The sequence below is a fragment of the Necator americanus genome, chromosome I (genome assembly GCF_031761385.1).
Source record: "Necator americanus strain Aroian chromosome I, whole genome shotgun sequence".
Classification (NCBI taxonomy): domain Eukaryota; kingdom Metazoa; phylum Nematoda; class Chromadorea; order Rhabditida; family Ancylostomatidae; genus Necator; species Necator americanus.
In genome coordinates, this window is record NC_087371.1 from 13,921,872 (window position 1) to 13,934,530 (window position 12,659).

General features: G+C 40.1%; 2 protein-coding genes across 2 annotated transcripts; both read right to left on the reverse strand.

Moving 5' to 3' along the window:
• Positions 1-178: 178 nt before the first annotated feature.
• On the reverse strand, positions 179-4,052 carry RB195_005479 (uncharacterized protein; the record flags this gene model as incomplete). Its single annotated transcript, XM_064178008.1, has 14 exons — positions 179-473; positions 811-950; positions 1,054-1,120; positions 1,174-1,301; positions 1,601-1,714; positions 1,920-2,072; positions 2,129-2,253; positions 2,302-2,362; positions 2,442-2,594; positions 3,231-3,347; positions 3,402-3,494; positions 3,615-3,740; positions 3,802-3,903; positions 3,966-4,052. The coding sequence occupies 14 exons, from the start codon at positions 4,050-4,052 to the stop codon at positions 179-181; spliced, it is 1,761 nt and encodes a 586-aa protein (XP_064035099.1).
• Positions 4,053-4,278: 226 nt separating this feature from the next.
• On the reverse strand, positions 4,279-12,535 carry RB195_005480 (uncharacterized protein; the record flags this gene model as incomplete). The annotated part of the gene is made up of 25 exons (XM_064178009.1): positions 4,279-4,356; positions 4,458-4,619; positions 4,694-4,928; positions 5,114-5,249; positions 5,924-6,032; positions 6,110-6,262; positions 6,320-6,548; positions 7,500-7,669; positions 7,726-7,908; positions 7,961-8,083; positions 8,146-8,208; positions 8,270-8,399; positions 8,559-8,809; positions 9,124-9,277; positions 9,331-9,465; positions 9,522-9,631; positions 10,424-10,553; positions 10,653-10,764; positions 11,335-11,440; positions 11,504-11,587; positions 11,647-11,736; positions 11,799-11,880; positions 12,061-12,182; positions 12,241-12,345; positions 12,452-12,535. The coding sequence occupies 25 exons, from the start codon at positions 12,533-12,535 to the stop codon at positions 4,279-4,281; spliced, it is 3,336 nt and encodes a 1,111-aa protein (XP_064035100.1).
• Between the last annotated feature and the right edge of the window lie 124 nt (positions 12,536-12,659).

Genomic DNA, 12,659 nt, shown 5'->3' on the forward strand with positions numbered 1-12,659 from the left:
GGGAAGCTCAAAATTTACATGATCCTTAGAACGCCACCTTTCAATTAGTAAACTTTGGAAAACAAAAACAACGTGGAAAAGATTTCGGCCATCATATAAATATAAATTTCTCAATCCATGACTATGAAGAAAGGTCAATAACAAAGAACAATATAAGTTGAATCTCATAATTTCATATCTAATAACTGCGGCCAAACAAAGCAAAGAACTTAGCCTTATTCTTGCAACCAGGGAACAGGCATTTCTCTGGTAGAGTTTCTTTAGGCTGCTCTAGCGGAATACATAGAGTTTTAGCTCCCATTTGGGCGGCTCCGGCTTCAGCGTCGTCCCTAGTGCTGGCTTTCTTGATCTCATCTTCGCATTCGATCTCACCGCAAAAGGGAGAAAGAAGGATGAATTTGTCATCAAGGAGTTGTTTGAACTCTTCGAAATCAAAACAGACCTTCATATGGGCATCTCGAGCAGTTAGCACCCTAAATTTATATTTAAAAAAATGTATTCGTATGAAAGCAAGCGCAAATCTTGGGAGGAATTTTTGAACCATCAATTAAAGATTTCGATAAAGGAGGACTTTGATTACGTATAAACCAAACGGAACCATGGAAAGGGATATTTGTATGGAGAAAAAGATTTGTACTGAAGATCTATGGGAAAAAAGAGAGTAGAAAAGTAAAAAGTAGTAGGTTAGAAGATTGAAAGAAAGAATGTTAACTGTTTGAAAAGGAATAACAGTGCCTACAAAAAATTCACCATAGGAAAAAATACTACTGAGATGTTGAATGAAATTACTGACAAACACAAAGTACTTACTTGTTATACATTTCGACGTGAGTCATCTCTAGCAACCGCTTGATTTCATTCACGAGCTCTGCTCTCTTTACAGCCAATTTTTGGCCGCTATACCGTAAAACAGCAGTGACTTGATCGGCAGCCAAGTCCTTTGGTCCAATCTGGAAATGACATATCAAAGACGGAAAAACTCCGTCGAATACGGTGACGGAGGAGTTTCGAAAGAGAAAGAAGTCCTGTCAAACTATATGGGAACTAGCCCACCTCAATTCGAATTGGCACTCCTTTCAACTCCCAGTGGTTGAATTTCCAGCCAGGTGAATAGTTTTCCCTTAATAGTCTCATTGTAAACCTAAAATAAGTGATAAAAATGCTAGTTGTCACCTCAAATCAGCTTCTGCTCGGACGTCAGCGTCAACGAGGATCTTTGCTAGTTCATCGGCTGTGTCCATGAGATGTTTGCGCTGTTCATCAGTAGTTTGGGCCGTTATACCAACAGGAAGAATAATAGCCTGTAAAACTGTCTTGCATATTAGCCTAATACCGAAATTCTTTTTGAAGCATCTATCGATGACCATGCAAATCTGTTTAAAACCAAATACAAAAGCATGAATGTGGAAAACATACTTCCTTCTAGAAAATGCTAACTAAAAAAGCAACACCACAAATTCGTAAAAGAGCTCATGTTCTCGAGTTTTCTTTTGCTATGACAGCTTGGAAAACAAAGAGAGGGCTTCGATTTCGGAGATCATTGGAGAAAAAATTAAAACACTAACAGTATAATATAGATTACTTTTAGAACTGGAATTACCTGGATAGCTGCCACCCTAGGTGGAAGAACAAGTCCATTGTTGTCAGCATGGATCATTACCATCGCACCTATGGTTCGAGTTGACAAACCCCATGAGTTCTGCCAAGCATATGCCTAAAATCAGCATTGACATACATACAACACATTTTGACTTGTAATTGAACTACTGGCTCCCTCCTTTTCCGTACTCAGCTATCTAGTTAGCTTGCTACAGATAAAGAAGAAGAAAGTAAGACATGCATACAAAGAAAAGCATTAAAGAAAAAACAAAGAAAGAAAGGAAAAGAATGAGCGAAAGGAAACTGAGGGCGAAAATCACCTTGCCCCCACTAACTGGATCCTCAAACGAGATGTCGAACATTTTCGAGAAATTCTGACCCAAATGATGGGAAGTGGCTCCCTGTATACCTCGTCCATTACATGGTACGTATGCTTCTACTGTAGTTGTAAAATCTCCACCAGCAAATTTTTCCTGAAAGAAGGCTTTTATCCCGAGAGTAAACGACTGTCTATTTTTAGCGAAACTACCTTTTCACTCTTTCTACCCTTAACTACTGGAATTGCTAGGAGATCCGTGTAAACACCGGCGTAGAGATCAAGAATTTGGAACACTTCTTTTACGGCTTCTTCGGGAGTGGCGTAAGCGGTATGCCCTAAAAAAATACAGTTATTAGGAGGAATTCAAGAAGAGTAAACATCACCTTCTTGCCAAAGGAATTCACGAGTACGGAGAAAAGGTGTTGGATGCTTAAACTCCCATCTCTGTAAAAGAAGTGTAGTAAATAAAACAAATAAACTTTCTCTTCCGTCGAGAAATCCAAAAACGTGGAAAATTACTTACAACAACATTGCACCATTGGTTCAACTTGATTGGAAGATCCCTGTGGGACTGCACCCATTTTTTGAACGATGGATACATGACGGTCTCGGAAGTTGGACGAATCGCAATGGGTTCGGCCATCTCAGACGAACCAGCACGGGTTACCCAGGCCACCTAGAAAAAAAAGAAGAAGGATTCCTACATCGGTAAAGTAACATTCCCGTTATATTACCGAGGATTTCATAGAATTCGGGGCGTGGATTACATGTATGAGTGTGGCCGTGCTCAATTCTTCCTAATAGCTCAATTCTTCCTAATAGTCCTAAAAAAACGGCATGAAAAACGGCGTTTGATGTCACGAGGTATGTGAAAACGCAGCGTCATTGTGAACGCGTGGTTTCCGTGAAAAAAAGCGAGTCGGTCTCCTTAACAGCCTATTCAAATAAAGCCAGTGAAGAAGCTGCTCAGTGGAACGGAACGTGTACAAGGATGGCACCTCCTAACGTACCTCGTACGAACAAACCCCGTTTTTCAGGACGGTTAGAGGGAATTGACCGGGACCACGCTGATACTCGTAATCTAGACCCCTACAGAGTGTGCAGTTTCGAATACGCTACCTTTAAGTAGGAAAAAGCTTGTCAAAAAAACTAGATATTGAGAAACACTGCATTTTAAGCCGCTCAAAAGTATTTTTTTCGTGGCATATAAATATAAATAATGGATAAGAGCAACTAACAACATGGTGATGGTACAGTCCTAAACACCAATATTCCCTAACGATTTGCTTTTAAGGTCGTAGAACCTTCTAACCTCAGGTGCGAAATCAGCAATGTGTGTTTTCTCTCTTTCCAATGCAGCATTGCTAACAAACATGGGGAAGTAACAATTCTTCACTCCTAATTTCTTTATGCCGCTGTCGAACCATGTCTGGAAGTCACGTAATCTTTTTCTTTTAAATAGTCAGAACAAAATGTGGGTTACCTGAATTCCCTCCCAAATTGCATATGACCATGGACGCAAAACATAGCATCCTGACACGTCGTAGTATTCAATCATTTCGGCTTTCGTGATCACCTAAAATTCTATGAATCCCGGAAAGAAACTAGCGCGCTATAGAAAAGGATGTTCTTTCTTAACAGCGGAGTCAATTACGACTGGATTTCACCTTTGGGTTTTCATTTAAAAGTGACCCACCTGACTGTACCAATCCGAGTAATTCTCTTCCTTCGAAATCTCAATCCCTAGCTTAGTCTGTTTCTTTCCATCCACCTTAGGTTCTGCCTTCTTCTCCTGCTTCTTTTCCGCAGCGGGTTTTTTCTCCTGAGCAAAATTTCCTGCGTAGGCATTGTAGCTTCTAATAAGGATGCAAACCCGTGCTTACTTTTTGTTGGCGAGCACCGGGTGTCGCATACTCTTTGCCAGTTATCTCCTTGTAGGTTAGCTTCAGTCGTAGAAGTTTGTCTATAGCCTCTTTTTTCATCTCCTTTAAATAAGAGTTTAAAGGTTTGCGTTACCTAGGACCATGGGGAAAAAATTGCACCGAACCTCTGTAGCAGAAGCATCTCCTTTCAGTTTCCGAACAAGATCGCCTTGCTGTACAATTTCCTTCTCAATTTCCAGTTCGTTAGCCATTCTACAGCTACTAAATAACCTGAAGTAATTTTTGAATAAGTGAAAGGTCAGATCCTAAAAAGAGTAGAGAAGACAGATGAGTCAAATGTAATGGAAAACATAACGATTCCCAAAGGTCCAAAACCTTATCAATTTACAAACACATGAAAGAAGAGTGATGGAAGCATCTTTATGCACTCTATTTCTATCAAGGACCCGACTAATTTGAAGACATTACAAGCACGCATCACACAGCTTCCGCAAGCTGTTCATCTCCTTCAGCTTCGAGTTGATCACGTCGTTTTTTCAGAATTTCCCATAGTGGCTGGAAATAATATCATCGAGGAGAAAAACCATGAATTGATGCCACAAATAATGCAATATGATTTAAGAATTACCCTCAGCTTATTTGCAACAGGGACTCACTTTCGCAACGAAGTGACTATATCGGAATGGCTCTTCGCCATCCTGTTCTACATATATTAGCCCGTTGTCCATTTCTTCTGGCATAATCGTTGGGAAAACATCTATCAGCTCGTGTCGTGGTAAAACTTCGTGAAGTACGCTAACTGCTTGATCACACAGAGGCTAAAACACGTCGTAACAAGTTTTAGAGTGTGCTATTAAAAATATCATATAAAATAAGATTGCGATCCACCCACTATGCAAAATCGAATCACAGCTGCCACCACCAGAGGAACAGAAATAGATTTCGAGTATTTACTGTAAAGCTCTTGCAGGCCTTCGGCTTCTGTAGCTGCTATCCTATCAAAAACGTCTCTATAGAGTGGTTGTTTCTCTTTGAGAAGACCGAACAAGTTCTCTGTCTTCATTGCGCATAGTTTTGCAAGCTTTTCAAGCGGTTTTTCGGGGTAACGAACATCTTCGCCTGCCTTCCTAAACAAAACTATGATTTTTTTCCACTTGAAGAACAATATCTCCAACTGGAAAAACGCATCTTGTCAATGTCTAAGCTAATTCACAGAAAATAAAAATGAAAAAAGATAAATACACTTTAAATACTAGGAAACAAATACGTAACGCAATAAAAACTTATCAAAGTAATAATTTAATTCGCTCACAAGCTAGCCCTTTGTAAATGGACTCCGCCTTCTCCGCTCGCACTGATACAGTCAACTGCATCCTTATAGTATCCAAATAACTCTGCTAGGATGCCAATATGTAATAGTTTATTCTTCTCAACACAGTCGTTTTCATCTGAATTGTATATTTCTTATAACTTCGATGTGCAAAGCACATGAGTCGCTTCTTGAGTTATGGGAGCACCTACATATATATTTTGAACCCTGTTATTGCAAACTCTGGGAAAGTACTAATCCAGTAGAAAGTGGTAAAAACAGTTTCCAATTTCGTATGTTCCTACGTTCCACTAAGTACAAAACAAAGAGCCAAAGGATCCAAAAAACGCATAAGCAAACTCATTAAGACTCCATATAATTCAGTGCCATTGTATAAATCGCGAAAAACTAAGATTGTAAACGGCGCATAGTATAGTAAGGTCAAAACGACATGAAGCATGGTGCAGTTGCATAAGCGGTTGTGCTCAAAGCGGTGGGGTGGAGCGTAGCGGTTAGGACCCCTGGTACCACATTTCATTGCTGAAGTCCGCGATGGTCCCACTTCGATTCAAACCGCTATCTCTACCGCGCCGTTTCGAACCGCTTAAGCAACTGCAACGTGCTGCATGTCGCTTTGACTCTACTATAATTAGCATAATTCATAGAATTTCGATCAAATACTATAAAAGACAAATTTGCACACACACATTTGAACTTGCCGTATTTTGTGTATAAGCTTATGAACAAACTTAAGCTGTTTAACGCAAATAAATACAAATCAACATGCATTAAGAAACCCGTCAAACTGCCTACCCTTTAGTCTCAGCACCTTGCTGAAATCGATCATCACAGTAGCCGGATCGAACATTTTCGTACGAAGTGTTTGACACAACATTGCCGTATATTTCATAACAGCTTCAGCCTTAGCAATTACGCTTTTCAGATACAGTTTAATATGTAATTATTTCAAAAAGGAAAATAACATGTAATAAAACTCACTATTGGTTTTATCGATACAGAATGACGGAACATATCAACCGCTTCGTGGTAAGCTCCTTCTGAATCCGCTTTCATCGCGTACGCACACCATGCTTCTGCAAGCTGCGGATTGTGTTTGAGGGCTTCTTCGATAGCAAGATGAGCTAGATCCATCTGAACGTCGTTACCGTCTAAGTATATAAGAAAAACAAAACATATCGCCTCACATACCGCTCCATTTGTGTAGTAGAGAAGTGCCAGACGTAGCCAAGCCTCATCGTTAGCTTTGTTCAGTTGCAAGGCACGAACAAGATAGTGTTGCTGAAGAGCCGTTGAGTGCGAAGCATCCTCTGTCGCAGTTGCGGACAATCGCGCTGCTTCAGCGAGAAGTGTCCAGACTTGTGAACGCGTTTCAGCGCTGTTACACAAACTCATGGCCTTCCGAAGACAATCTGATGCTCTGAACAAAATTGTGGATATGTTTTATACGGATAAATAAATGAATTTGAATCGGACTGAAAATTTTGATGGTTTTCAACAGATGAACGGAAGACCATCTTTGTGATTGCCTGAGCAGATCTTTACACGAGAAAGACGTGGCTTTTGTCTACTCCAAGTGGAATAGTTTTTAAGACGGTGAACCATAAAGGATAAAGCTCCTGGCGTTAATCAATCCGTTTGGGATGCGCCCTCACGTTCACTTCAATTCAGAATCGTTTGAAGTATACGAGCGTGTAACTGGCCTATACAATGACTTACGGTGGTTAGCCGATGTGTCAAGTCAGTGTCTTTTCCTCCCAGACAAGTCTGGTACCAATTTATCGACCCCGGAGGGATGAAAGGCTTGGTGAGCACTAGGGTGGATTCGAACCTCCGATCGATTGTGCAGAAAGCGCTACACTACACCCGCCCACGGTGAACCATAAGGCCGTTAATTAGAAGTAATAAGGTTTCAAGACTGGACTATCAGCATGAGGATTACCACCGAATTTTAATATACAGCGCACTGAATGAGCATGTTTCCGTGTCACTCTTGGGAAAACTTCTACTTCCAAAAGTGCAAATATTCCCAAATACCATCTGCTAACAGGGCTATTTGACTGTCTCGTTGTCTTAAGAAGTCGATCCGTTGATTTCAAAAATACAAGATGCAAGAAACAAGGAATAGGAAACTAAAAAAAATTTCCAGATGTCGGAGAAAGGAAATACAACAGAAAAAAGAAGTGCTTTAACTTTAGCTTAGGAAAATTTCAGCTTAGGAAAATCCTGGGAAGAAACTCGTCCCACTTGGCCAGTAATCATCACTGAGTAATTCAAATCAATGCAAGAAAACCTTTTATACGATTCCAATCACTTCTTACTCTCACTACGTATTCAACCAACATTACAAAAAGTAAGCACAACAACTCACTTCACCGCGTGCTCCACAGAGTTATCGAGACGAGCCTGATGGAGTAAAGCAACGGCCAAATCACTCCACGCCCACACATTTTCGCGATTGATATCCAGCGCAGCCGCGTAGAACATCACCGCTGATCGCACAGCTGATAGACGATCAGAAATCGACCAACTCGCAGGTATCTAGATAGAGCAACTTCATAAACAGAAACTATTAAGAAAGAAAAGTTAATACTCACTCCCACGTTCTTCATAATCTCGTCGCGATACTTGATTACCAGCAAAAGTGCATCTCCTGCTAATTTGTAAGCGAGAGATATACGAGGTCGTTCTGATACAACACTTTCCACGAGTTTGAAAACCACTTTCAAATGTTCAAAACGTTCTTCGTCCTGCGTCTTGTAGAACAAACGTAGGTGCACCTAAACTTGTACCTTTGACGTAAAAAGCATATGTCGAAAATGAAAGACGAACCTGCGCATCCAGCAAGTCTACCACATTTTTCAACTGCAGATTCTCTATTTCTAGCGATCGCCATCGTTCACACTGCTCAGCTGCACCTTCAAGGTTGTGCATCCTCATCAATACTTGTATGAGCTGCAATTAGTGTTCTGAATCAGTTGTGCATCGCTGAAATTATCAAGATATTATCAACTCACGCAGATCGCATAGTCACTTTCTGGATGAATCTCTAGCACTCTACTATACGCATTAACAGATGACTAAAATCAGAGTACATATAGATTAAATGACTTCCAGAAAATTTCCCTATTCTGTAATCACCTGCAAATTTCCTCGATGCGAGTAAGCCTCAGCCAAAAGCGCCCAACTTGTGACATCTTCCTGATGATGTCTGATAATCTGCTGAACCTCATCGATCACAGTGTCCCAGTCTTGTTTGATTTTTGCAAGTCTGAAAAAAAGCAACTAAATCCGTACAAAAAACGGATAAGCACTTCTTCAATCAGAAATAGAAATTCAAAATGATTTCATTTATATAGGTTGTATATTTTATATAGGTACTACTAACGCAAAAAAGACAAACGGACATATGTATGAGAATAAAACCCACTCTACTAATCTTTTCCTCAACCACATCGGTTTCCTGTACACGTTTAGTTGACCCAACAATTTTAGACGATATTCAGCTGATTCTCCTGCATCGTAGTACAAGTCGTCCAATTCTCGGACGTATTCCTCGTTGGTAGGTCGAATTTTCACCGCCCTTTCGAGGCAAAGCCTAGCTTTCGTCGGGTTTTTGCTCCGCAACGATTTACCGAGAACAAAGAAGACACGGCTTGAACGTGGATTCATTTTTGCTGCCTGAAACCACTCTAACTAGCATTGGATATCGTAATGACAGCGAGATTTGGCATTTGATTGCTGTATAGCAAGAAAGTTCTCAAAAAAAGACCAGTGGACATACCAAACTAGCGGAAAAAGAGTACACCCACTTTTCCTTCGTTTAATTGCTTTGCACTTATTTGTTATTTCACTATATCATTCATTTGTCACAAGTTTTCACAAACTTTTCTCTGCTCTTCAGTAATTTCTACAAAGCCTTTAACCCAAAACAGTACTTAACGCAAATAAGAGTTTGTGGCACACGTAGTAAGAAGAGCAGAAGTGGAGCAAACCTTAACTAACAAGGAGGTGGCGTCTTTTCCCAGTGCAATATTAAGCTCTGCTATAAGAACCAAATCCCGCCAAGACACCGAGTCATCACAAAGAAGCGACTCAGCATCCATCACTGACATATCATCTGCTCCATTTTGTAGCGCTTTTACAATCCTGAGGAAAAAAGAAAAGGTACAGAACAAATAATGGAGTGGAAAGAGATTAACCTCATTCGCCTTGCATCAGCTGAGTCCACGTCGCATTCCTGAATGAGTTCGTCCAACTCATCTTCTTTCAATAGAGTCAGTTTTGCGCTATCAATCACAAACATCGATGGAGGACGATCCGGTGAGACCTTGACTCTAATACGAGAAATGTGATGAAATCTAATATTGCAATACATTAGAAGTAGTGATACCCTAATGCTTCCTCTGCATTGTTCATTTCCAGCAGAGCTCGTTTCTTAAGCCAACATGCAACATTTTCGCTGATATCTGTCACTTTTTGCGTGAGAATCCAATCGACTACCTTAAAATTCACGGAGAAAAATGATCACGAAAATTAGAAGACTGTTATGTTATTCTACAATCTAACAAAACGTAACCAAGATTATTCTGCTTGATTTTTGAGTTGAAAAGGAAAAAAAAAAACAAACGTATCCAGAGAGAATACGAAGCAAATGTATCAGTAACCTTAACGAATATGCGCGAAATTTAAACAAAGTGGATAAACCCGTAAAAACACAAGTTTGTACGCTTGTGCATGCAGAAAATTTCACGGAAAACGTGGACTCCGTGGTCGACTGCAGGCAATGATTGGTGCGCGCCAGCGTATTGACCCAGTATGATGCAATAACTTCAAAGCGGAAAAAAAATTCATGTCCTATACTAGCCTAATAGTTTGTAAGCCTAAGCAAAAAGTGAATTTAAAGGAGAAAGGAACAAAATTGAGAGGCTCTTAAACAAAAATGTAGAAGTAGATACAGGAAGAAAGGTTATGACCAGAGGTTGCTGGCAGGTCATACATTTATTCGGATTTAAGACCTCATCACCGACTTTGTAAACAAAATAATATAATAGATATGGGCGCTACGACTCAACACTCCATTTCAGAACAGAATGACATCCATAACAACACCCAAAAATCGAGATTGAAAGTTTTTGTTTAAAAAGTAAAGTCTAAAGAAACCGACGAAGAAAAAGTTCAGAAAACTCTTGTCATGTTCTCTGCGGTCTAACAACAATCTTAATTGACAAAGAACGTAGCGATCTTTATATAATGATGTGATTAAATGTGATCAAATAAGGCCTAACTCCTCACCTGCACAACTTTTTCCCAGTTCTCGACTTCAGCTAGTAACTGGACGGCAATCATAGCAAGAGGCAGATATGTGAGCGAAGCATCTGATAATCCATCAATAATATCCAGAGTGGATGCCATATCATCACCGCTGAAAATGAAACATTCGTGAATTATTAAAGGGTAGTGGAAAATATCCTAGGCCATGAGTAGATCACTAACGATCCAGCCGCCGTAAAGAAACGTATACCTCAGTGATCTAAGTATTTGATCAGTTTTCTTCTCGACTTCATTTATATTTGACGTGCACTTCAAGTAAAGCTCGAAGATTGCGTCCGGAATTATCAAAGTATGAAAGAATTCTGAAATCTAACTTAAGGTTAAAAAACCCAAACGTAACTAAAGAGTCTTTCCAGTAAATTCGCGAGTTCGATTATTAATTATTTTTATGCTCGAAAAGTGGTCTCGCACTGCTGTTTCCAGAAGAAGGGAAATATTTTTCAAGGCATCATCTCGCGAATCTGGTGTGGTATGGATTTTCGATGGATTATATCTATATCAGGTCGTAGCTTATGAATGCAGGGGTGGTTCCGCCAATCTCTCCCTGCATCACTGTAAACAGCGGCTTCGGTTCCTGACGACGTCCTCTATTGCAACGCGCCACCCTTACGCCCCCGCCTGCGATTGGTCGAAAATGAGGGGAGGGGAGCGTAAGGGTGGCGCTTTGCAATGAAGGACGTCGTCACAAACCGCATTCCGGAACCATCTGTTTACAGTGATGCAGGGAGAGATGAGCGGAACCACCACTGTATTTGTATACTCCAACGAAAATCCATACCACGCCAGACTCGTGGGTGATGCCTTTAAGAAATTAAGTGGAGAACATTGTTCCTCTTGATTCTCATGTTGAATGGTAAAATAAATAATCACACCTTCAGCTAAAATTTCCAGAAGACGACTGCGTATCCAGGCGATCCCTTCATACGAATGGCGACTGCAGAACTTTTTCACTTCCTCGATCCACTCTTGATCATGCCTCTACAAAGTCTGAACCTTATAAAATTTCCTTCAAATTTCACCAAGAATAAAGTAGCAAAGAACCTTGTAAATGAACTTGCAGTACTGTAAGTGCCATTCAGCATTTTCATTAAATGACCCTTTAACGTCTTTGAAGGCTTTAGCAAGCTGAAAAAAAAACGGGTTACAGAGAGGGTTTAAGAGAAAAGATAATTTTCATAGCTTACTAATGTAGTTTCAGTCGCAGACAAAATATCTTTCCTTGTTAGTCTGTCAATAACTTTCCTCAAAAGAGTCATGTTCGTTCCAAGATCTTTCTAAATGAATAAATAAATGCTGCAAATAAATGGGAATGGAGAGAGTTACTCCAGTGTTATACCTCCAGTTGATCATATCGACAAAGCTCGAAAAAGAACCTCCTGCGGGATTCTTCTATCATTTGGCGCTTTTCTTCAGAATCACTGAAAACAGTTACGCTTATCTTCGTGAGCAATTCACACCAAGAATAAGTGGACAAAGAAACCTCACATTTATAAGGGGTCTATGATTTTTACTCTATTTCTCTCAGGTGGCTTTTATGAACAATATAGTGAAAAATGTGTTTTGATAAATAAGAAAAAAATTGTCGTGATTCACCTCACCTCAAGGTTATAAGCCGATTACATACTTCTAACGCACGGTCATCCGCAGGTAGCTTGCCAGACTCGAAAAGTTTGTACAATCCCTGCCACGCTGCCGGGAGCTTCGGATCCAAATTAATGGCCTTAAAAAACAGAGTCACTGCTTCAGAAATGAAAAAGGGAGTAAGCAGCTGGTCATACCTTCTCATACAAAGCCCTAGCTTGCTTAACATCCTCTAAATTGGCGTTTGCTAACGCAGCGAAAGAAAAGAGCATATAGTCCTCGACTCCATCGTCCAGCAACTCCTAGCAACTCAAATGTCAGTTTTTAAAAAGCAAATTTGGAAAAATCAGATATTATCAGAATAGCTTGAATCGCAACAAGTTGGATTGAAAACAAGAAGAGACTCACTTGTAGTGTGTTAAGAGCATCTTCACTTTGGCCTTCTCCCAGCAGCTTCTTAGCCTGTTTCAGGGCCGCCTTCAGCTCGGCCATTATCTTTAGCAGAAAAGGTCATAAAGAAAAGATTCACGCAAAGTTTGATATAGAAATAAGTGGAGAAGTAACACTTGCATAGATACAATATCCGAAGAGTTTCTATATTTATTTCAACATCAAA